The sequence below is a fragment of the Dasypus novemcinctus genome, chromosome 13 (assembly GCF_030445035.2).
Source record: "Dasypus novemcinctus isolate mDasNov1 chromosome 13, mDasNov1.1.hap2, whole genome shotgun sequence".
Lineage (NCBI taxonomy): Eukaryota > Metazoa > Chordata > Mammalia > Cingulata > Dasypodidae > Dasypus > Dasypus novemcinctus.
The window spans coordinates 38,066,841-38,092,805 of NC_080685.1; the positions used below are offsets into that span (position 1 = coordinate 38,066,841).

At 44.8% G+C, this 25,965-nt stretch overlaps 2 protein-coding genes across 2 annotated transcripts in view; one reads left to right on the top strand and one right to left on the bottom strand.

The window, feature by feature from the left end:
- LOC101428943 (intelectin-2) overlaps positions 1-25,965 on the bottom strand; it is a 399,980-nt gene that overhangs the window by 158,219 nt on the left and 215,796 nt on the right. The window lies entirely within an intron of this gene.
- On the top strand, positions 5,364-19,932 carry SLAMF7 (SLAM family member 7). Its single transcript, XM_058309966.2, has 7 exons — positions 5,364-5,692; positions 13,487-13,822; positions 15,110-15,382; positions 15,588-15,704; positions 16,652-16,758; positions 18,047-18,106; positions 18,919-19,932. The coding sequence occupies exons 1-7, from the start codon at positions 5,638-5,640 to the stop codon at positions 19,075-19,077; spliced, it is 1,107 nt and encodes a 368-aa protein (XP_058165949.1). The 5' UTR covers positions 5,364-5,637; the 3' UTR covers positions 19,078-19,932.

Consider the following 25,965-nt stretch of genomic DNA (forward strand, 5'->3'; position numbering starts at 1 on the left):
TAGAGTATTTATTCTGAGTACAGTTTTTTTTGTTTGTTTGTTTAGTTTAGGGTTGCCTTTTCTCCCTTGCTGGTTGTGCAGTAGGAGTCAGGCTGTAGTCGGTGTTATAAACTGTGGAGGGTCAAGCAGCCCTCATTGCCCCAGGGACTGATTAAACTTCTCCCAACTTTCTCCTTTGACAGGGGTAGGGACAAAGTCACAGTTATGTGGAATAATCCAAGTTGTGCAGACCTAGACTGTAGTTGCCCAGAAAGACTGATGAAGCTTTATGCCCCTTTTTCCCCTGCCTGGAGTGGGGATGGAGCTGCAGGTGTGGTCAGCAATCTATTCAGTGTGGATCCAAAATGACTGCAGTTGCCCTAGTAGATTTCTGATTATTCAGTCTGTGCCAGTCAAAGTTACCTGCAGTTACCTGGATAGGCTGGTGCAGGACCCACCAGCCTCCTCCCTGCCAGAGGGGGCTGAAGCCTAGACTAAGTTTGCAAGCCCATCTGGTTGAAAGAAACTGATGCTTACAGTAGCTGTGATTTTCAGTCAGCCCAGCTTCCCCTCAGGTGGGGGCAGAGTCAAAATGGTGGCCACTGGCCTCTTTCTGACTTGGACAAATTCATGCCCTAGCTGTTCCTAGGGTTATACCTTAGCCAGCTGAGTCTACTAATCAGTAGCTGAAATCAGTGGCCAACTGTCTCCTCTCCTGTTTTGGGGGAATGGAGTTTCCAATTCTAGCCACAGAAAAGCTCATAGGGTGGCTTGCACCACCAGTTTAGGATGATCACCAGTGTCTACAGCTTGGCCAGTAATTTCCCAGAGAGGCTGGCACAGGTCCCCCCAGCTTCCTCCCTCCTGGAGGTGGTGTTGGGGTCTAGGCTGGAGCTGCAATCTGGTCTGGATGGAAAGAAGCCAGTCCCTACTAGCACTGTGATTTTCAGTCTGCCCCCCTTCTGCTTGTCCCAGGTGCTGAATTAAGATGGCAGTTAAGATGGTCTCTTTCTGACTTAGACAGGCTCAAACTTTAGCTATTCTTAGGATTTATAGTTTAGCCCACTGAATTTATTCATCAGTAGCTGAAGTTGATGCCAAACTGTCTCTTCCTCCTCCATTTTTGGGAAGCGGAGCTTTCGATTCCAGCTGCGGCACAGCTCCTGAGGTGACTTGTGCCTCCAGTGGAGGATGGGCACTGGCCTCCATGGTGTGAACCACTCTACTTATGAATCTTCTTTGCAAATGGGCAGCCGCCTCCTTCCATTCCTTCAAGGATGTTGCAGGATGCTCTTCTGGCCTCCTGGAGCCCCCAGACAGGTGTTTCAGCTAGCTCCAGATAGCTCTGGGGCATTACTAACTGCCCTGTAGCAGGAGCTGACTCTAGGAGCTCCTTACTCTGCCACCATCTTGCTGGTTGTCCCTGTATGATGTATTTTTAACATCTTTTACTTCAACCTACCTATATCATTATATTTAAAGTAAGTTTCTTGAATCCAGCATAAGGATGGGTCATTTTAAAAAATCCATTTGGGCAATCTCTTTTAATTAAATCTCTTTTAATTAATGTATTTAAAATGTATTTACATTTAATGTAATTATTGACATGTTTAGGGCTTGGGTCTGGCATTTTATTATTTATTTTCTATTTATTCCATCTATTTTTTAATTAATTAATTTATTTTTTAAAATATTACATTCAAAAAATATGAGGTCCCCATGTACCCCCCACCCCCCTCACCCCACTACTCCCCCCATAGCAGCATTCTCCTCCATCATCATGACACATTCATTGCATTTGGTGAATACATCTCTGAGCATTGCTGCACCTCATTGTCAATGGTCCACATCAGAGCCCACACTCTCCCACGTTCCATTCAGTGGGCCATGGGAGGACATACAATGTCCGGTAACTGTCCCTGCAGCATCACCCAGGACAACTCCAAGTCCCAAAAACGCCTCCACATCTCATCTCTTCCTCTCATTCCACATACCCAGCAGCCACCATGGCCACTTTCTCCATACCTATGTCACATTTTCTTCGATTGCTAATCACAATAGTTCATGAATAGAATATCAGTAAGTCCACTCTAATCCATATTCTATTCCTCCATCCTTTGGACCTTAGAATGGTTGTGTCCACTCCACATCTATATCAAGAGGGGGCTTAGATTCCACATGGATGCTGGATGCAATCCTCCTGCTTTCAGTTGTAGGCACTCTTGGCTCCCTGGTGTGGTGGTTGACCTTCTTCAACTCCATGTTAGCTGAGTGGGGTAAGTCTAATAAACCAGAATGTAGGAGCTGAAGTCTGTTGAGGCTCAGGGCCTGGCTATCACATGGTCAGTTCAGAGATTCAGGTCCCCTAGGTATATATTAAACCTCAGCACCAACTACAGCTCTGGTAAAAGTAACAGGAGAGGCTTGTGAAAAAGGATCACATCTGAGTCCAGCTCCATCACACAGAAACACAGACTCCAAAGAAGGGCCAACTGACATGGCACTGAACTCCATCTGCCATGACCATAGAACCTGTGGGTCTCTGTAGCCCTCAGAAGAACCAATACCTGAGGTTGTATCTACTTTATCTGTCTCTGGGACTCTGCTGAGGGGTGCATAAGGGCAACCCCTCTGATAACCTCCCAGCTCTTTTTGGAGACTCATAGCCATATAAACTCATTTGTCCTTTCCATTTCCCCCTTGATTCAGGTCAAAAAGCATTTTAACTCCAGGTATTATGTGTAGACTGAGATATTCTGCTGTTCCGAGTTGACCCTTTTATTGGAGGTCATTTTCTAGTTACATCATCAACTGGTACTTGGTAGTAATATTTAAAGTGCTCCTCTTATAGATAGGATATAGTTGTGTTGTTTTTTATCCATTTTGACAATTTTTGCTTTTTAATTAGAATGCAGTTATTGATATAGTTTGATTTGGGTCTGTCATATTATTTGTTTTCTGTTTGTTCCGTGTTTGGTTTTACAATTTCTCCTTTCCTCCCTTTTAAAAATCATTATTAGAATTCCATTTTGGTGCTTCAGTGGACTTTTTTTAGCAATACCTGTTTGTAATAGTTTACTTACTGGTTTCTCTTTATAGGTCATTTGGATATACTTTTTATGAAGCAGCTATTTAAGGCTCTTGCAAATTGGATTGCCTGTCTAATTTTAATTGATTTTAGGAATATATATGTGTGTGTGAGTGTGTGTATATATAAGGCTTTCATGAGATATATGCATTGCAAATATCTTTTTCCACACTATGGCTTGCCTTTTTACTCTCATAATGTTTTATTATTATTATTATTAAAAGAAGTTCTTAATTATACTGTAATTCAATTTTTCATCTTTCTCTTTATGAATAGTGTTTTTGTGTCCTGCTTAAGAAACCTTTGCTTACACCAAGATCATAAGCATAGTCTTTTATTTTTTTCTAGAATATTTATTCCTTTACCTTTCCCATCTATAACCCATCTGGAATTTATTTTTGTGCATGGTATGAACTAGGAGTCAAGACAATTTTTTTCCATATGGATAGTCAATTGATCCAGCATCATTTATTGACAAGTCCATCCTTTTCCTACTACAAAGAAGTGTCACCTTTATCATAAATTTGGTATGGGTCTTTTTATGATCTCTTTGTTTTTTTTCTATTGATACACTTGAATATCCTTGTGCCAATAACACACTAACTTAATTAACATAGCTTTATATTAAATGTTCTGGGTTTTTTAAAAAGATTTATTTATTTATTTATTTCTCTCCCCTTCCTCCCCACCCAGGTTGTCTGTTCTCTGTGTCTATTTGCTGCATCTTCTTTTGTCCGCTTCTGTTGTTGTCAACAGCACGGGAATCTGTGTCTCTTTTTTCTGAGTCATCTTGTTGTGTCATTTCTCCGTGTGGGTGGCGTCATTCTTAGGCAGGCTGCAGGCTGCACTTTCTTTTGTGCTAGGCGGCTCTCATAGGGTGCACTCCTTGCACGTGGGGCTCCCCTACACAGGGGTCGCAGGGGACAACCCTACGTGGCAGGGCACTCCTTGCGTGCATCAGCACTGCACATGGGCCAGCTCCACACGGGTCAAGGAGGCCCGGGTTTGAACCGCGGACCTCCCATGTGATAGACAGATGCCCTAACCACTGGGCCAAGTCCACCACCCCTGTATTAAATGTTGAAATCTGGTAGTGTAAGTCTGGCAGCTTTGTTCTTGCAGATTACCCTGGCTTTTCCTGGCCTTTGCATTTCCAAATAAATTTTATCATCAGCACAAATTAAAAAAAAAAAACACCTACTGAATTCTTATTGGGATTCTACTGAACCTATGTATTAGTTTGGGGAAATTTTGGTGTCATAATTTATAATACTGAGTCCTCTGACCTGTGAATATAATTTTTCCCTCTTTATATTCAGGTCTTTTAAAAAATTTGTGCCGTTATATTTTATAATACAAATTAGTAGATTTAAGTTAGTAGCCGATTCATTTAAGAAGCCAAAATGAATTTTAAAATTCACTTTGCCATTCAAGCTGAAACACAAAATCAATTTATCTTCAATACGAAGTTTTTGTTCTGCATCTAGTCTCGGATAATACACTAGGCAGTTTAAGATATGAATAAATTTTACAACGTAATGCGGTATCTTGCTATGTGTAAATACATCATCATTAATATTTGTAGGTTTTTCCCACTTTATTAAATTTAGGGAAGACAGTTTTGTTTCATGTTTCGTTATTACAAACTAAAACTAAAACTTGATTTAATGCTATGGGTCTACTTCCTTAATTAATAGTACATGAAAATTAATTTGGGGGAAAATTAAGGGGTAAAAATTTTGGTGGAAGATATGGAGCAAAGCTTTAGACCTGTGGCTGAGTCCAAGGAAAGGAGAATAGGACAACCCAATGAGTTCGTACAGCCCAGAGCTGTACAAAGGGAAAGATGCTCCAATTTGGCCTAGGACAAAGGTGTTATGACTATCTCCAAGTCAACTCAGGGACTGTGCTACCCAGAGTCTTGCACTCCTCCCCAACACACACATACACATGACACCTCAGCTCCTCTTCATGTGCAGAGGCTCAGGCTGCCTCTCACCCAGCTCAGTCTTCCTCTAGCCATAGTAGTTACGAGCCTGGGCCACATCCACATACTTCAATTCTCTTTTTAAAAGCCTCTGTTTTCTCATCTGTAAAATAGAGATTAAATAGTATCTCACTTACACAGGAGTGAGGAGGAAATTTTTTTAAATGCATGTACTCCTAGGCAGTTCCTGGCACATAGTGAGGCTCAATAAATAGTATTATAATTACCCCCAGTGCTCCTCTTTTGTGCCCCACCCATTTCCTTACATTTCTTCTGTTTTTGAGTCTCTGCTAGGTCCTGTAACGTCACAGAAAAGGCAAATAGTGTGGTCTTGGTCAGTTCTTAACCTCTCTGAGCCTGTGATTCCTTACCAGTAAAATGGGAATTCCATTTCCTTTGGGGTTTATTGAACCCATTTATTAGCAATTCACTGAGTCAGCTCGAAATGAAACTTTCTGACAAAGCCTCATGTTTCAACCTCATGACCCCTCCTACTGCTTCTTAAAACCCCAGCAGTGGGAAGATATATGAGCCCCACAAAGGGGAAGTAGATGCATTTTACTAACTGACGTCCAGAGTAAACATGGTTGGTTTCCCAGCGTGCTTCATCCGCATCTCTCTTCTTTGCCAACTGACGGGTGAGTTCAGCCAGATTTTCTCTGTTTTCCCAACTGTCTTTCCCATCCTGGGGAGTGGCTCCAGGCTCCTGGGTCCACTTTGGGCTCCTGGCTCAACTCAGGAAGCTCTTCTCCCTCATCTAATTTTGCTGTTTACCATCCTCGCGTCTCTGAATCACAGAGGGCAGGGATGGCTCTGGGAATTGAATTTCCTTCTGACTATCCCAGGCAAGGAGGGGCTAAAAGAAGTGTTATGGGATCAGAAGAACTGTGTTCTAATCCAGCATCTTCCATGAATTAGATGAGGAATGTCAAACTTTCCCTGAGCCTCAGAGTCTTCATCTTCCAGCCCTTCCAGTTGAGGGCAAATTTAAGAGCAGAATGTGGTTGCATAAGTGAAAAAATAGATTTTACAAAATGATTATGCATAATGGTATTAATGGAAGGAATCATTTAAATTTTCTGTCTTAAATCAATCAGTTGTCACTTAGAAAACTAACTCATAACATAGGCATTTTACGTTTAATCCCACTGAGGACTGCAAAGTTTTCTATATGTGTCACTGGTATTCTACTCTTTGAAGATTTTACTATCCCCAGAGCTCTTAGGAAAGACAAGGAACCCTCTAAGTGAGGAATATTTCTCCTGTCATCAAACTCATGGTGCTCTACCTTCTGAGGACTTGGACAGCTGGTTAGTGAACTTGGACATGTTACCCCAGTTAGATCATGTGTACCCTAGACCTATCTGAAGGGCACAAGAGGGAAGAGAGGGTATAAGGTGAAAGAAAGTATAGATTTGTTTTGTGACTGCATGGAGATAAACAAGGACCAGAGGTAGAAGCTTCAGGAGTCAGATTTGGGGTCTTTGCAGGAAGAAGTTTCTTACAATCAGAGTTGTGCACAGAAAGACTGGGCAACTGCAAGCAGGAGGCAGTAACTGAGCTTTCCGTAAGTGGAGGAATTCCTGTAGAGCCTTGGTGGAAGTTAAGCAAGTCTTACAGGACATTTGAGCAGATAGGGAGTTTGGACTAGGGTTCTGAACCCTCAGTATGTTGTGGGATGTCTGTAAATGAAAGGGCTTGTATAGTCTCGAGTCAAGGGTTGAGCATATTATTTTATTAGAATTTCTTACAAGGGAAGGAAGGATGTTCTGCTAGTGATTGCAGAAGAACATGCCAGGATGGGCAACAAAGTCTCTCCAGGGCCTGCGCTGGTCCTCAGCTTTAAAGATGAAAGCTTCCGCTGTATATGAGCATGCACTTCTGGTCACCTTCCGGGCCTGGGTCACTGTGAAGCAGCTCAGAAGAGACCACCCATGGAGTCTGCAGGGTCACTCTACTGGGAGGTATTCCCACCCCCAGGGCTGAAACAGTTACATCTGCTACAATTCTCAGGCTGGTTGCACTCTGTGAGCAGGCAAGCCATTTGACCTCCAGGCATGGCTCCAGCTTTCTTCCTTTGAAGGTGAGGAAATGAGGGTCAGAGAGGTTAAGTGACCTGCCCAAGAACACACAGTCAGTCAGAGCTTCTCTCACCTGCCTTGAATTTTTTAGAAGACTGTTTTTTTCAGGAAGCAGGTGGTCCTGAGATAGAGTCTTACTTTAAAAAAAAAAAAAAAAACTTTCTAAAAGGAAATAATGACCAGAAGTGGAACCGGAGAGGGGGGTGGAGTGAGGGGAGCGGGAGGTGGGGGAACCTTTTCAAAGCCCAGGTGCCCACCTGAAACCTGAACTGTGGGCCACAGGATGCGGGTATGAAACTCGGTCTTCCCTTCTGCCCTGACCAAGGTGCACCTCCCACAGCAGTAAGGTCAGAATGCCTCCTGTATAGAGTTGAAGCTGCTCTGATGGACGGAGAGTCCCTTAGCCCCTGCTCCACCACCCCCTGCTCCATGCCCATCTGCCAGACTTTTCCCTAAGGTCCTCAGAGGCCCTGATAGGAAGGCGCAGTTTGAGCAACCCTGCCTTAGGAGTCCCACTCCCTGATCTAGTCCTTCCAATGACTGTGGGCACACCACCCAACTCTTTGAGCATCCGTATCCTCATCTGTAAAATGCAACTGGACAAAGTAGTTCCTAAGATTCCTCTGAGATGCTCTGGTCCTAGGTTTCCATGACATGCTGGTGCATTCTGCAAGAGGCACCAAGTACTCAGAGAGGTGCTTGGGGGCTGGGTTGGGAAGCATCTTGTCCTACCTTGAAATCTTCTTGCTGGCTCATCATCTTTGGTTCTGGCTGCACTAATCATGCAGCCTCTCTCATAATTTGGCCCTCTTCCCCCACTCGTGTGAGGCTTGGGGTAACTGGGGAGGGGAGGAGATGATAACCAAGGAAAGGGAAGTGGGAAAGGGGAGGAGATGTCTTTTCCTGTTATGGAGGGTTGACTCTCCTGGGACCACAAATATCTGAGTTGTAGCCAGGGCAGAAAGCAAAGGGGCTCCTACCCAGCTCCATCCACCTTCAAATGCAGGTTGGCTGGGGGACATTCACTCACCCTTTCACCTCATGGCTCACCTTGCTGGGAAGTCATCCAAAGAGGTTTTAGGAAATCTCTTTCTCACTATTAGCCATCCTTGCAGAACTGAGATGAAAATTGGGAAGCCTCCTCAAGGCCAGTGTCTTATGACACCATCTTCGCCCTACTCTCCCACCTCCCACTGTGTTGTTAGACTGGTGTGTACTTCTCAAAATGCTTTCAAATCCTCATTCACAATTAATCTTCCCCAAAGTCCTGACAAATAGTTGTTATTATTTCTCTCCTATGAAAGTTCAGAAAACTGGTGAGTGTCAAGATCACAGAGTATGATGGAAAGAGCACAGGCCTCAGAGTCAGAGGTAACTAACATCTCATCCTGCTTCTGCCACTTCTGTCCCTCCCCAGTTTGGCACCTTGGGAAAGTCACTCAGCCTTTCAGAGCCCCAGAGTCCTCATCTATAAAATGAATCTACCTCTAACTCCGGGGACAGGGGTATGCTGTGAGGATCAATGGAGATATGCCCATTAAATTGGTTTACAAACTACAGAGTGATACCAAGTGTTGGTTACTGGAGTTAGTATGGAGGAACCAGGATGGAACCCAAGTCTCCTGACTTCTAGTTAGGCCAGGGCTCTTTTGTCCACCATCTCCACCCCATTCTGGCCTGGGCCCCATGAACCCAACACCAGATGATCTGGAGCCTAATGCTTCTTGACCAGCCACTGACTAGTTCACAGCAAAATGGTGTATCCAGATCCCACCCAGTGGGACATCTCCTTCTGAGGAACTTACAAGGGGGAACTGAAGTGACATTAGTGGTAGATTTTCAAGAGGTGGATGTGAGAAAGAATTGGAGAATTCCTCAGGAAAGGGCTTTGAACTAGACTTTATGGGTCTTGAATAAGATTTAGATGGGCAGAGAGGAAGATAAAGCACAAACAAAAACATGAGGTGGAGAGTGAGCTGAGGGTTAGAAAAGGGAGGAGGCCCAACTACTGATGGCAGCCAAGAGGGTGGTGGTGCCAAGTTTCATATCCTCACACAGCTTTGTCTGTTCTTGGATAGGACCAACCCAGGTCACGTGACATGCCCAAACTAATTACTGTGCCAGAGGAAGGCTATCCCCTGAGATGGGTACTGGTCAGTCTTACCCAAACCACCCGACTGCTACAAAATGAGGGAGCGATGGAATGGATGCAGAGGAGGCAACCTGCAGCATTCACTAAACTCTTTTAGGTGGAAAAGTAAACATCTGAGGATGGTGAATGAGTTTCATGAGGCCCAGTTTCCCAAGGACTTACAGGCAGCTGTTGGCAGCCACTCATTCTCTGTCTGGAGAGCTTCTGATCCCCAGACCAAGTTAAGTCTCCCCATTGTATGTTCCCACAGTACCTGATACTTCCCCATCCTTAATAATGTCTTTACTTATTTATTTATTTATTTTTAAATATTACATTCAAAAAGTATGAGGTCCCATTCAACCCCACCGCCCCCACCCCCCACTCCCCCCACAGCAACACTCTATCCCATCATCGTGACACATCCATTGCACCTGGTAAGTACATCTCTGAGCATCGCTGCACCCCATAGTCAATGGTCCACTTCATAGCCCACACTCTCCCACGTTTCATCCAGTGGGCCCTGGGGGGATCTACAATGTCCCGTAGTTGTCCGTGAAGCACCACCCTGGACATCTCCTCGTCCCGAAAACGCCTCCCCATCTCATCTCTTCCTCCCATTCCCCACACCCAGCAGCCACCATGGCCACCCTTCCCACACCAATGCCACATTTTCTCTGTGGACATTGGATTGGTTGTGTCCATTGCACATCTATGTCAAGTGGGGTGTCTTTACTTATTTAATGATTGTCTTCCCTGCTAGAAATTCAATGCGTGCAAGGATCATGACTATCTTGTTCACCAGTTGTATCCCCATCACCTAACATAGTGCTTCGCACAAAGATGGAATTCAGTAGCTTCTTTAAAGGGAGGGAAGAATGAATGGTCTGCCAAGCAGACCTGCCTAGACATAGTAAAACTCCAAGGCATCACACACTGCAGGTGGAGAGACCACCACAGGAAGGGGAGCATCATGGCAGCCTGCATGAAGAAGGCACATTTTTAGAGTTCTTTTCCCAGTCAAAAGAGAAGGGGAAAGGGTAACAGCTGTGGCTCAATCAGTTGGGCTCCCGTCTACCACATGGGAGGCCCTAGGTTCGCATCCTGGGGCCTCCTTTTAAAGGCAATCTCACCCGCATGTTGTGGAGAGACACCAGCCCGTGTACCGCAAGAGTGCCACAGAGAGTCGACTCAACAAGGTGACACAACAAAAAGGGAGACAAACAAAAACACAGAAGAGTGTGCAGCAAATGGACACAGAGAGCAGAGAGCAAGCAAAAAGCTGCAAGGCAGGGGGATTAAAAAAAAAGAGAGAGAGGAAACAAAACTGGTCAGAGATAACCCTGCCCCTTCCTCTGAACCCACATTTAGAAAATGGCACAGAACTACTTTCCTCTTTCATGATCCCTCTTCCCACCCTAAAGATGCAATTAAGATAAAGCAATACGCTCCACACAGGCATGTATTGGCCATTTTCCTTATATCACCCTCCAATTACATTCTAACAAGAAATAATGAATTTGAAGAAATTTTCTTACACTTCCACACAATTCACATCTCTTGGCCTTTACCCCAAAAACATAGCACCGCAAAGGCAGAAGGATGAAAGAAGTCATTGCCCCTGGCTTAAATGTATGCACACTTGCTGAAGTGCCAAATAGTTAGTATCTTAGGTTTTGTAGACTGCAATCGCTGTTACAATTACTCATCTCCACCATTGTAGCATGAAAACAGCCATGGACCATTTGCAAATGGAGCATGGCTGTGTTTCAATAAAACTTTACTTACAAAACAGACAACCGGCTGGTTTCAACCATGGGCCATAGTGTGCCGATCCCTGGGTAAAAGGTTCAAAATCCCCAAACTGCTTTTAAGTATTCTGTGTAATCTTTACAATAAATGTCTGACAAGGGTAGATCCTTAATACATGGTGACTAGTATTATTTGGGTGCTCTTGCTAAAGTAGTTCAGTTTTAAGAGGTAAAATTATCTGGACAGACCAGTCCAGATTCATTACCAGAAGAGGCATGAATTACATCAAAACTAGTAGCAGGAAATATTATGGACTAAAAAGTTGTAAAATGAAATAGAACCTGGATGCCTGAGCAATAACAGCACAGGGCCGGTTAGGCACAGAAGATGCAGCACTAGGGCCCATACTGGTTTTCATTCTAATTGCCTTTAAAATTGGAAGAAAATGAATATAATAATAATAATGAATCAAGTGTGGATTATATTCACCTTTATGCACCAAGTTGCAAAATATAATTTTTACTATTTTTGTGGAGGAAGGACCCACGAAGACAAAGGCCTGCAGCAGCAGCATTACACTACGACTTTCAGGAACCTATAGCTTGGCTATTGTGTTGGGTTTTAAAGTATTTTCTTCATTTCTTTCCTTTTGTGTTTTCCAGACATTTTAATAAAGTTCCTTTTAACTTGTTGTGACCTGTACAGTGTAGTCGCAATTGAACAGGGTCTGTGCAGTCCCGAGGAGGGGGAGGTGAAGGGACGGAGAAATGAAAGACACAAAAAAGCGTGGATCAGGTGGGCTGTGAGTAGCTGCAGGAGTGCAACAGCTACCACCATGCACCCAGCTTAATCATGCAGTTTATTTTACACCTTTGGTACAAACAGTGCCTATAGCTGTTCTCACAGGAAGCTCTTGTTACTAGGTCATTACAAATACACAAGTTAGTCTTCATTTTTATTAGCCTTCTGATAACACAGTTTTCCTAGACTTCATTATCCATAATCAACAGCTTTGATCAACACCTAACTTTGCCCAGGGGTGCCTCCTTCTTTATCTCCAGTCTCTCCAGGTGCACTTTCTTCTTTATCCCCATTCTTTCTATGAACCTTGGAGCAAAGAGACTCTGGGAGTCTTGCTTTGCAGGGCTCCCCATATTAACTATTTCAGCCTGGCACATTAAGGGCAAGAAGCAAAAATAGTTTTAAGGAAAAGTTCTAGTCTTAGTTTTACCCCTATTTCTGTGAACCTTGAATAAGTTCTCCCATCTCTACTATTTAGTTTTCTCACCTGAAAAACAGCCCCAAAGTGCAGTAGCCCCTGCCCTATAACAAGCATTCAGTCAAGGTTAAGTGAAGGAGTGACTTATATTAAGTGAAGGAGAGTCTATATAATGTTGCAAAAACAGCACAGGCTTGGAGTCAGGCAGACTAGGGTACTGGCATGAGCTCTGCCACTGTTTAGTGAAGTAAGTTATTAAACCATGTTGTGCCTTGAGTTCCTGATCTGTAAAATGGGAATATTTTTCTTTTAAATCTTTTCTCTAAGTATTGTTATGAGGGTGAAATGAGATCACTGTAGGCGTTTTTAAACCACTAATCCCTACCTGAATTCCATCACTGCTCTGCACTTCCATGAAACTTTCAAATGGGAATGGTCAGTTCCTCAGATCTTTTCACCCAGAGGATGAGTTATTCCATACACCTGTTCACTGGAAATGTTCAGGTGACCACTCCTGGAAGTTCCAGCAGTTGCCATTCGTAACTGTTTTGTTAGACAGGAACACTCTCTGGGCTACACTGAGATCGTGGTGAAACAAAAAACATTTTGGGGAAGTGAAGCCCTATTATAATTCCCATAATTTGTAGGGTGAGCACCACGAGGTAGCCTGGGAATGTTGTAGAACTCCCATTTTCCTTTCTAGAGGATAAGAATCTCAGTTGGGCATGACCTTGAATCCATTGCGATCTATTTGACAATAGAAGGATAAATCATTCTCAGCCTTCTAAGCGATTGCTATCATTGAGGAACTTACATGGTTCCTCCCAATGTGCTGACCCATGGTTGAGAACCTCTGCCCCCAGGTTGGGCAGGTGGCTGCCGGCTCCATCTGCGTCAGAGTCAGCCCTCCCAGGAGCAATCTGGGAGTCCTAAGGTGAGGATAGGACAGTTACCTCCTGTCTGGTCCCTCCAGGAGAACTTGTCCAGGCTGCAGCTGGACTTTCTGGGTCTGTCACAGAACATGATCTTTTCAGCCTCTGGGAAGGGGGCGGGGTCAGCTGCAGTCATCTCTCTCAGGCAGTCTCACCTCAATGCCTTCATGTGAATGGAGTTCAAAAGGGCTTCCCCTAGGGCTGGTTGGGTTGCACTGAGGGATTTCTCAGGACCTTCCAGGGCCCATAGGGAGTGAGTAATTGGTGGCAAGGTCAGGAACTCAGGTTTATTTTAAGCTTCCCTCTTGTGTCTGCAGGGACAGCAGCCTCTGGAGCCCTGAAGAAGCTGGTTGGTGATGTTGGTGGGTCCGTGATATTCCCTCTGAATATCCAGGAACAGCAGGTTGACAGCATTGTCTGGACCTTCAACACAACTCTGGTCACCATACAGCCAGGAGGGGCAAACAAGTTGGACAATGTCATAGTGACCCAAAGAAGTAACAAGGACAGGGTGAACTTCCCAAGCATTACTCCCAAGAATTATTCCCTAATTCTCAGTAATCTGAGGAAGAATGACTCGGGTGCCTACCGTGTGGAGATACACAGCTCACAACTGGAAATGTTCACCCAGAGATATGAGCTGCGTGTCTATGGTAAGCAGAATCAATCCCAGTACCTGGGTGCAGTGGTACACTCCAAGACCTTGGAGAAGCTCAAGCAGAGGTTGGATAAACACTTGTCAAAGAATGTGGGAGAGGGGATTCTCATGTGGATGAAGTTGGTATGGCTGATCCGAGGTCCCTTCCCGCTCATGGATTCTGCAAAAGGCAATGTGGTATAGCAGATGGGTGATATCAAGACTGGCAATCTCACAGACCTAAGTCAAGTGCTGTGTTCTATACTTACTAGTTATTTAATCACTTTGAGCCTTAGTGTTCATACCTGAAAAGAGGAGGAAGGTAATACCTACTTTAGGATGTTTATTATGGTTTATGCATCAATCATACCTCTTCCCCTCTAGATTCTATCCAGTTTGGAAATAGGCACAAGAATCAGAAGGAAGATAAAACTGTCTACTTTATTTTTCATAAAGCTAGATAGGAGCTTTCAGTCTAGGTCTTGGTGCCCATTCAGAGGAGTCGAACAGCAATTACTCAACCATTTACCTGGGGCACTGCTGCCTCATACTCAATGAGCCCTAATGTCAGGGAGGCTGGGAAATGGGCCTCCTAACTTGCTTGTGGAAGGCAGCACATGTACTTTCATCCAGGTGTGTCCGCTATAGAGACATAGTTGAAGGTAGCAGAGACATGCATTCTGCAGACAAATTAGCCTGGGACAGAAGAAAAGGGCAAGCCACATGGAAAGAGTAACCTTTAACAGCTCCAACCCACCTAGTAGAGGAATGTAGTTAATGGATGTCAGACTCTCACCATCTCACCAACAAACCAACATTTGTCCTCTGATGAGAAAGAGTGAACATAAGATGGAAAGGGGGACCAGAAGTGTTACTTCAATACTGCTCTCTCCTGGAAACTAAAGCAAAAGCCTCTTTAAGGAAGCCTGGGGACAGGGGAATAGGAAGCCCCTAAGAAGATAAAATGAGTGAACATCTAAAATGCATTGAGCTCAGTGCTTGGCATATGGTTGTTTGTAAATGACAACTGTGTTCTTGCTATGCTATAGAGAAAACAGTTACTTGCTATTATTTTTGTTTTAGCATTATTATCATTGTCATTATCATGATTATATAACTGTGGACAAGTTGTCCTAGATAGTTCTCTTTCCCAGATAAGAATGAGAATTCTGCTCTGAATTGCTACTTCCTCCCCACTCTGGAGCACCCAGGGAGATTCATGTCCAAGGCATACAGGGATAAATGAGAGAAAGGAGGGCTATAGATATGGTTTCTACCTGTGGTTTCCATTTCTCTTTTACAGAGCACCTATCAAAACCCAAAATCACCATGGGTCTGCAGAACAAGGAGAATGGTACCTGTGTGACAAATCTGACATGCTCCATGGAACAGGGAGGAGAGGATGTGACTTACAGCTGGAAGTCCCTAGGGACCACAGCCAATGAGTCCCACAGTGGCTCTACCCTCCCCATCTCCTGGGCTCTGGGAGAAAGCAACACCATCTTCATCTGCGTGGTCAAGAACCCCATCAGCAGCAACCAGTCCAACCCTGTCTCTGCCGAGAAGTTCTGTGAAGGTGACTGTCTCTCCCCTCTCTCCAGGAGCTTCCACTCCTAGGACAAATACCTTCTTCAGCCACGGGTCCCCATGGAACAGGCCCTGTGTGAAAACCAGGGACCTCTGGGAAGTCATCGGGCCAGGAATGAGGTGACTCCAGGATCTGGATGTTTCCCTCGCTGACTTGCTCCCTTCCCTGTGCCCTACCCGTTCTCTCTCCAAAGGTGCTGCTGGTGACAAAGATGCCCCCATGGTATTCCTGTGGCTCCTGATGGTGCTCTTCCTGTTCATTTTCCTTGCACTGGGGCTACTTTTTAGTACACAGAGACAACAAAGAAAAGGTTTGGACTTCCCCCAAGTAGGGCATGTACTCTTTGTCCTCACCCTCATTCATGCATTTGAGTCTTCAACAAGCATCTATTAAGCTGTGTGCCAGGCTTGGTGCCAGGCATGAATGACAGAGCAATGAAGAGGCCATATGGCTCCCCACCTGGAAAGCACCATCAGCCTGCTCCTTAGTGCTGGAGTGGAGCGAGTGCTTGAGTCCTTAATGCCTCTCCTGAGTCCAAGGTCACCCCAGGCCCCTCTCCAGTGTCTGCTCCTCTCCTATCCCCAGAGGGACTTGCTGGTGTGGATCTTTTGTTGAGATAGGCTCCACGCTGCTGACTCTGCTCCATATCTGAGGTCCCCGCAGACCAGCACCCTCCACTCAGCCCTTCCCATCCCCATCCTTGACAGAGCCTCCAAAACAGTCTCAGCCCTTTCCATTAGATCAACTCCAGAGACCTCTCTCTATTCTCCACCTCGGTCTAAACACATCCCTCCTAGAGAAGCCTTAAGATGCAGAAGAGTGAATCAATTCCTTTGTCTGTCTCTGTCCACCTACACGCCATGTTCTGTCTCCCTGACCCTCAAGATTTGGCTTCCCAGGATCCCACTGATACTGTCTGTGTGGGGTGTTGAGGAGGGACCTAAAAGCATCAGTCATGTGTCAATTGCAGACTTTGCAGTTGGATGGACTGTGGAAATATTTATGACCTTCCCTACTTCCCACTTTGGCTGTCTTGGTCCATAGAGCAAGAAGCAAAGTTGCTAGGGAAAATAACCCATCCCAGTTTACCTGGGACTTTCTTGGATTTAGCACTGAAAGTCCTGAGTGCTGGGAAATACTTCAGTTCCAGGGGAACCAGACTGGTTGATCATCCTGAGTGGGTTGTCCACGTGGGAAGGGGGACCATTGGAGGAGGTGGGTATTAGGAGGGGCCAACTCTGATTCTCTCTTAATCAGTTCCAGAGATCATTGAAGAGAAAGGAACGGACATTTATCAGGAAATTACTAACTTCTGTCCCCATTCTGGAGAGAACACAGAAGATGACACAGTCTCTGACCCTTATGTGAGTCCTTTCCCACCTTTCCTGAGTCTGATTCTCCTCTCTGAGGCCCTCTTTATTTTACGTGAGATTTCTCCATGAAGGGGAGGGGGCATGAGGATGTATAGCCCTATGCACCTGTGTCCCGCCAAGTCGTTATGGATTCTCTCTTGTGCAGGAGTTGGTGCCCTCCAGAGCCCATGGTTCTGACCCAGTCAGGAATGCTCCTGCTCATCACCCCCTCCACAGCTCACACTGGCCACTCAATAGGCCGATTCCTCTTACATAATGTGGTGAGAGAGAAGTGGACTTGGCATTAGGATAGGGTCACTGTCTCAGAAGACCAGCCCTGGAGATGCCCTTTTCCTCTGAGGTGACTCAAGGACCAAGGGGTCCGAGGGTCACAGAGGCTCCTGGGCTGGCCCACAGGCTTCCCAAGGGTGGGCCGCTGAGTTGAAGTGAATGAACACAAACTTAACTCAAAGGAAACTCTTTGAAAAGAAATCCATAAGAATAAAATTTGAAGAAACCTAAGTAACAAGAGTCTGTTTGGGGACATGAATGAATGGACAACTTCAAAAGGCTCCCCTGGAAGCCTGGACTAGGTCATTAGAGGTCGTAGAGCTCCTTTCCATACCGGAGCCTCAAACCCCCAGCTTTACTCGGGCCTCCGGGTATCTCAATCAGGCGCTGCTTCTACACTTACCTACAGCCTCTCCAAGAGAAGGCGTTATTTACCCTTCAAAGTTGTTTGTGTTCTGAGAATAGAGAAGACTGCTTTGTGTTCCACTCAGCCTGATTAATGTCAAAATTTAACTTTATAGCCATCCTCTCTCTTTCCCTGCTCAACGCACAGCCCCAGGAGGCCATAGGATTCCCTGAATGTTCAGGAATATACTTAACTGACCCAAGATGTTTCTTCTTCAGTAAGGAAGAGACCTACTCTCTCAGTCATCCTCACTAATTTATGTTAATGGCAATTTTGGCCAGTGGAAAAGTTTATTTATTTATTTTTAAATTATTCTTTAACCATATTAGGAGGCTCAAGCTCCTGGGAGTTACATATTTTCTTTAAGCACAACACAGTTTAAAAATAATGCAATGGCTTCCTGAAAAAAGTTATTAGAAGTTATTAATAACTGTCACTGGCAGGAGCAGTTCCCACTGCCCGTTCTTACTCCAGAGTCCTCTCTTCCCACCTGCCCTCTTTTTCCACCTCTGCTTTCCCCTTTCTGGATTCCAAATGCCTCTCTGGCCTTGTCTATGTGATTCAGGGATTGGGCGATAATTTCTTCTGTTTGTTTCTTATTAGAAAAAGAAACTGGAAGATCCAGTAAATACAGTCTATTCTACTGTACAATTACACATACAGGTAAGGAGCTTTACAGTGGACCTTCATCTTAGTTGTCCCAGCTCGCTTTCTGGTTCATGCTTACATTAAAATTTCATGGATCCCGGGGATCTCATAGTCCTTGGTATTTAAACGTACCCCATTATTTTCCTCTCCCCTATTCTTAGGATTACAGAAAGATATGAGGACTACAGGTCAATTGGGGTAATTTGAACAAATAGAGTAGGAGAGAAGTTCTAGATTGGAATGACAAGGAAAAGCAGAAGAATCCTCCTGGGGTCATAGATGAGCAACAAGGTGATGGCAGAGCCTGTGCACGAGTGGGGAGGGATGGCTGGGATGAGACTAGAGCTTGCTTCTCGGCCACCAGTCAGCTGCAGGAGGGAGAGATTTCTGCTTCCTTTCCTCCATCTAGCTCTGTTACATCTGGTTTGTTCTTTCTCCTCAGACTATTAAGACTAACACAGTAAGCTTAAAACTTCTTCCTTCACAGATTATGCTTAGCAGAAACAATGATATTTTCCTGTTTCCTTTCCCCTCCTCTCCCAACCAAATCATAAAAGATGGGGATCATTAAAGCAGTTTGCTAAGTGACAGGAAAGGTCCGTTCTGATGAATTATCGGAAGGAAAGCTCGGTTCGTTAAATATCCTGCAAGATAAATGTGGGTTAAAATTAAAGCGTAGTTTCTGTAAATTAGGAATGATTAAACCATGGGAGCAGGCATGACAGGAGGTTGGGGTTGGGTAACCTTGGAAATGAAGGGTGAGGGGAGGGCAAGGTCTCTAGGCGTGCCTGGCTCCAGCAGGCTGAACCCTTATGTCTGCCTAACAGGTGCAGAAACCTCCCTCGCTATCCACAACTTCTGACACACCAGCGCTATTTCCATGTGAGAATTTTGTCTACAGCAATGCACTCTCCTCACACCTCACCACAGAAAAAAAACATAAAAGAGACTTCACTCACTTCATCAGAAACATCAAGGAAAAATGAGGAACGCTGATGTCCTTCCAGGAGACTCGGGAGTCCTGGGACCGTCCTCTATGATCCTTCTCATTCAAAATTTCGTAATTCTTCCCACTGCTAAGAAATCTCAAGTCCAGGAGGTGCAACTCTTTCCTTTCTGCAAATGATTGTGACTTTATCAGCCAACCCCAAGAAAAGCACCTGGAAGTGTCTGTTGAAACATAAGTGAAATGCCACACGTATTAATGACTGCCCTGTCTTATGTGGGGCCTGGAGTCAGGGCACCCCAGAACTTGGAGGTCAGGGATATGTCAAGGATCCGGTTGCCAGGAGGTCAAGAAGGTCTGAACAGATAAGCTCGTCAAGCAGAAGGAGACATAACAGCAGGAAACGGATTTAATAGTTGATGCAGAAAATTTTTATTGAGTATCAACTGTGTGTTGGTGCTGTGCTGAGCTGCTGTTGACTGGTCAGACGTTGCTCTCTGCTTTCATGAAAGTGACCCCTCCTGAACTACTTCCAGGAGCAGACAGAACAAGCCTGGCCACAGATTCCCAACACCCAGAGGGTCGGCTGTGGAGCTACAGAACTTGGGGGTCAGAACACATGGTTTTGGCTGGCACCATCAACAGGGACTCGGAAGTGTGCATGCCCAAGACACTCCCGTGCTGCAAATGAGAAGAGTGTGAATGAAGCTCCAGCTTCAATTTTACTCTTGTGCTGCCAGTGGGCCCTAAGGCTTATCCAGGAGTCCATCTCAATGGGGACACTGAGCCTGAAAGCACATTCTGACTCTAGGATGGGAGACCTGGAGTTGGGGGAGGGGGACTTACTTGTAGAACTTTAAAGACATTTAATGAATTCAACAAATATTTATTGAAACCTGTGTTAGGTCAGTCTGGTGAATAACAGACACGATCCCTGTCCCCATAGGGCCCACCTTCTTTTTAAGGAAGGGAGGAAGGGAGACTGGGGCTTGCTTTGGCTGTGTTCCCCGATCTGTACCTTGCAAGAAGATATTGGGAAGATCAGGGGTGTGAAATAAGGTGGAGAAATGCACATTAAATGTCATGAAAAGAGAAAAGATAAAAAAAAAAAAGAAAGCTTCACATATGAGATGGCCAAGATAAGAGGTAATAGCCTTGGAGAGAAAACTACAAGAGAACAGGCTGAGGCTGATGTAAGAGGCCATGAAGGTCGGAAGGAGGATTGCAGTGCCCTGACAGCAAAGACCCCCAAGGAGGGCGGGCCTGGCCACCAGGCGTGCCCTGTGGACGGCACAGCCCCGAGGGGGGCCATTCACATCACAGGTGCTATGACTGCATGTGCTTATTGCCACAGTCTTCTGGAAAAAGTATTAAAAGGGCTTATCTTAATAAAATCAGCATGTCTTGAGAAAGGGGTGTTTTCAATCTGACAAAGGTGTCCTAGGGGCGAATTATTTGCCGGAAACAGAGGCTAGGGTGTTAGGCTCGTCCTGCACCCCCTGAGCAGGCGGCCCCCAGTGCTGCTCTCTCACTGTGACACTGAGCACTCAGTGCATGTTCAAGTGAGGCACTCACCTCAGTGCAAAACTTAGGGGAGTACCAAAAAGCCCAGCCACCAAGAAGATATTTTAATACATTTAAAAACAGAAACGTGGATGCAAAACAATCCATGATGAACAAAATATCAAAATTTTAAATTAAGAAGTGCCACTGTCAGCCTGAGACTGAGAGGAAAGGAAAAATCAGTAATATTTATTCTGTCTTTAGTTCAAAAATAATTTTTAAAGTTTTTCTTTTATTAGAGAAATTGTAGGTATACAGAAAAATCAGGCAGAAAATGTAGAGTTCCCATATTCCCCCCCTTCACACACACAGCTTTCCCTATCATTGTACACTTTGCAATAATGTGGTAACTTCATTACAATTCATGAAAGCATGTTAATATAATTGTGCAGTAACTATTTAGTCCATGATTTACATTAGGGCTCACAGTGTTGCCCAGTTCTATGTTTTTAAAATTTGTGTTATAATAATATATACAACCTAAAATTTCCCCCTTTTAACCACAAATATATATATACATTATATATATAATATATATGTATATAATTATGTATATAATATGTATGTTATATATATGTATATATTATATATATATAATTCAGTGGTGTTAATTACATTCATAATGTTGTGCTACCATCACCAAAGCATTTCCATCACCCAAACTGTGAACTCTGTACCAACTAAGCATGAGCTCCCCATTCCCCACCCCCACCCTGGTCCCTGGTTACCTGCATTCTAGTTTCTGCATTTTGACATTTTATTTGCCAAGCTGCAAATTTCTCCAAGTCCAAAACCATGTCAGTCTTCATGCAACAGTGAAAGGCTTCTGACCCTCTAATTGGCAAAACAAACAAGAAAAAAACAAAAGTACAGTGGTCCCACACTGACATCACAGCCTCTCTGGGAGGGACTTCAGGTATTTGCCTGACTCCACTGGAGAAAGTGTCATGCAGATTCCACTAGCTTTTGCACCTGCCAGAACCTCCCAACAACAGGCAGGTCTTCTGATACCCCTGACCAGTCCCTTGCTCCGGAGCAGTTGCGTTTGTATAAACCAGCTCTGTACATCCTCATATGATTCCTAGGAGGCAAGCAGGACTGGGTACATGTGTTTACTTCACAGTCATTGAGCTAGAGGCCCAGAGAACTAGGGGATTTGCCTGAAGTTTCACACTTCAGTGTGGTACAACCAAAGCTAGACTAAAAGCAGGGCCCTCTCTACCATCCATCTCCCGCTGCAAAAGGCAAGGAAGTCAAGAACCAAGGCTGGGAAGGGGCAGGTGTCTCTCTTATCAAGTGTAGCGTGGAGGAAAAGACCTAGCTTTGGACATGCCTGGGTTCAAATCCCCTTTCTGCAGAGCAACCTTGGCCAATGCCTTGGGTTCTATTAGCCTGTGTTTTCTTATCTTGAAAAACCTTCTAGGGCTGCTGATGTGGGGGTTATATGAAACACATTTAAGTGTTTGGTACTTACCATGCATAACAGGTGATACTTAGAGAAGGGGACAGTACATAATAAAGGTTTATAACTTCCTAATTCTTCCAACTAGGAGTCTGACCACAGGAAAAGGTTAAGGGAACTCGGGCATGAGGAATTTTGGATTGATTATAAAGCTACATAAATAACATGGAAAATGTTATGACATCATGAGTGAAAAAAGCCCAATGTAAAGGTTAATGTGTAATATGATTACAATTATATTTAAAAAGCACCTAACCATGAGAAAAAACTTGGAAGGAAATACATCAAAATATTAACACTGGTAGTTTGGGGTGGGTGAAGACTTAGTCAGCTTGGTGTTTTTCTACTTGTCTTCATTTTCCAAATGTTCTTTAATGAGAAAGTCTGTGTTATAGAACAAGATGGAGGAAGTTTTAAAAGTACAGTGAGAAAAAGAGAGGTGCTGCCCACCACGAGGGGCTGCGGGGAGCGTCTGAAACCACATGTTGGCGGAGGGCGGAAAGTGTGTCCTCAGGGTGAGAAGGGGGTGGGGAGGAGGGAGGAAGCCCCTCCGTGTGATGATCAGAGGAAAAGATAACTATCCTTCCAACAGGGTGGCTTGAGGCTGGCGGGAGCTTCCGAGTGGGTGAAGACTGGGGGAGGCGGAGAGCGGGGGCTCCTGGCTTTACTCAGTTAGGATTAGTCACCCATTTTCACCAGCGAGGAAAATGGGACCCTGGAGTCTGGACTCTCTGTAAGATCTTTGCCAAAGCCAGCTGAGAAAGAGCGTTTGCCTCACGAGCTCAACCAGTAGACAGAGGAAACCACTAGCACGTTAGGGCGGGAAGTTGCCTGCTGCTTTGGAGGCCCACCACACGCAGCCTCAGCTGTGTGGTTTGGGGCTCAGGAGGTGGAGCACTGAGCACTCAGAGAGCAACCCTCATGGAGAATTAGAGATGCCCATGCGATTTCATGCAGGTGTTCCCTCAGTCAGGCAAATAGCATGGCGATAGTGATATCTGCTATGATAGAGAGGTATGGGGTGCTATGAGAACCTCTAACAGGGGGATTTTCCTAGGATCAGGGAAGGTGTCTAGGAAGCTGTGAAGATTGAGCTGAGGTCTAAAGATGAGTAGGAACTACTTACAAGAAGTGTGGAGGGTGAAAGTCCCACGCTGTGCAAAGGCCCTGAGGTGGAAAGTCCAAAAGAAAGAAAGGCAATGTGACTAAAGTAGAGAGAGTTGTGCTTCTAAAGTTTCACTGGTTGCAGTAGGGCAAACAGATTGTAAAAGGTCAAGGCTGGACGCAAGAAAACTGTTGGCCAAGGGAAGAGATGATAAAAGTTAGACAAGGATGGTAGGATGGAGAGGAAGAGGAAAGGATGGTTTAAAGGGGTATGTGAGGGCTAAAGGGATTTCTGCATCCAGTACTGCCTTGGGGGTATTTGCTGATTTGAAAGATAGGCTGGAAGGCTCACTTTTGCTTTTGATAGCCTTTTGGGGCTCAAGGGGCAAAAATTGGAGTCCAGGGCCTCCGAGATTAGATAACTAGTAAATCACTTGTCCCTTTGACCTGGGACCCCAAAAGGCTTACCCTAGGAGGAAGGGTGAATGAGAAGTACACCAGCCTTTGCCAGCTTTAACTCATCTGTGTAGCCAAGAAAATCTCAAACTCTGAAATTGGATTAAGGAAATGCAAGTTTGCTAGGGCCCACAGGTACCTAGCAGAAGCAAACAAAGATCATCTCTAGAAGAAAATAACATTTTAAGTTTCAACTTTTTTCTACAAATAGTCTTTCATAAACAATCTCCATCACACAATCAGGAGTAACCAGGCACAGGAGGAGGCACAATACCACCAGCAAAAATCTCCTGGTGGTCAGAGTGTCACCCAGGCAAATTCCTCAGGATGCAACACAGCCCCATCCCTCTTATTTCAACCCCAGGAGGGGTAGAGAATAACTTCATATCTCCTTGGCTCATGTATTTGTAGACAAATTTTAAAGATACTTTGAATTCTATCACATTATAATCCTAAACTTCTCCTTTATCACCATCTATCAAGAAGTTGCCCAGCAAGGAAGAGAAAGTCTGCAACCATAAAATTAGCATCCATAATATTGAACATTTATTGAGTATTCACTATGTACAGGCATTGTTCTAAATGTTTATTACATATGTGTAAATCTATATGTGCATGCATGCATATTCATGTGTGAATATATAGACATGAATATATAAGCCTTTTTTTTTTAAGATTTATTTATTTATTTCTCTCCCCTCCCCCCCCCCACCCCGGTTGTCTGTTCTCTGTGTCTATTTGCTGCGTCTTCTTTGTCCGCTTCTGTGTTGTGAGAGGCACAGGAATTTGTGGGGTTTTTTGTTGCGTCATCTTGTTGTGTCAGCTCTCCGTGTGTGTGGCACCATTCTTGGGCAGGCTGCACTTTCTTTCACGCTGGGTGGCTCTCCTTACGGGGCGCACTCCTTGCGCATGGGGCTCCCCTACGCGGGGGACACTCCTACGTGGCAGGGCACTCCTTGCACGCATCAGCACTGTGCATGGGCCAGCTTCACATGGGTCAAGGAGGCCCTGAGGTTTGAACCGTGGACCTCCCATGTGGTAGACAGGCACCCTAACCACTGGGCCAAGTCCGCCGCCTATATAAGCCTATTTAATCTTCATAACCAATATAACCATTTTACAGACAAGATAACTGAGCCAAAAAGAAATTAAATTTTGTGTTGTTCTTTGGTTTTCTTTGTTTTTGTATGACTAACAAATAACACTGCTCTGAACATTCATTTTTTTAAAATAAATAGTTAAATTGGTTAAGTTTTCTAATTAGAAATGTCATTTACTGTTTCAGCAAACATCTATTACCCACCTACAATGTGCTAGCCATCCTTAAAGAGACTCACAGTCAAGTGAGAGAGAGAAGTATAAAAGGAAACTGGAGATAGGATAGGTAAGAAAAGTGGGCTGTCTTAAGACACATTAGATGGTGATATTATTTCCTCTTTGCCAAGTTAGATCCTGCACATGAGGCTGACACATCCCCAGTAGACAGCCTCCAGAAGGAACGATCCAGGAGCCAATCAGCCTGGAAAAATGCAAACAAGATAAGGCTAAGAGGAGATGAAGGAGAGGTGGAGAGGACAGAGACAAGATGAGAGACAGGATGGGTTGATCAAGAGAGACAATGGAGTTGAGAGGTGGCAGGAGTGGGGAATCGTATTCGTTTCTTAGGGCTGCAGTAACAAATTGCTACAGACTTCATGGCTTGAGGAAAAAGAAATTTATTCTTGCAGAGTTCTGGAGACCAGAATTCTAAAAACTAGGTGTGGGCAGGGCCTCGCTCCCACTGAAGGCCCAGGGGCAGAGTCTGCTCCTCATCTCCTCCAGCGTCTGGGGGGCCCCGGGAACCCTTGGCTTGCAGCAGCATCTCTCCAATCTCTGCCCCTTCTTCACATGGCCTTCTCCTCTGTGTGTCTCATAAGAACACTAGTCCCTGGATTTAGGATTTAGACCAGGATGAGCTCATCTTGGCATCCTTAACTTAAGCACATCTGCAAAGACCTTTTTTCCAACTAAGGTCACATGCACAGGTTTCTGTTCCTAGAGGGCACATCTCTTTTCTTGGGGGGTGGGAGCAGGTGGAGCGGGACGCCATTCAGCCCATTACAGGGATCGCGGCTTCCCCAGGAATCTAGCGCCACTGAAAGCTGCTGCTCTTACTCTTCTAGGCAGAATCAAAAACTGGACAGAATGAACCAGGAAATCAAATTAAAAGAAACTCTCATTCAAAATGAGAAGAAGAAAAACAGCAACAATCACCACCACCACCCAGGCTCCCAACAGTGTTTAATCTCTAATCTGCATTACTTTTGTACCCCTGAAAATTAGAGGAGACAGAAAAAGAGAGAG

Coding starts and splice junctions, on each gene's coding strand:
- SLAMF7 (XM_058309966.2), top strand. CDS start 5,638: ATGGTTGGTTTCCCAGCGTGCTTCATCCGCATCTCTCTTCTTTGCCAA. Junction 15,705..16,651: donor ACAGAGACAACAAAGAAAAG/GTTTGGACTTCC, acceptor TCTCTTAATCAG/TTCCAGAGATCATTGAAGAG. Junction 18,107..18,918: donor CTGTACAATTACACATACAG/GTAAGGAGCTTT, acceptor TCTGCCTAACAG/GTGCAGAAACCTCCCTCGCT.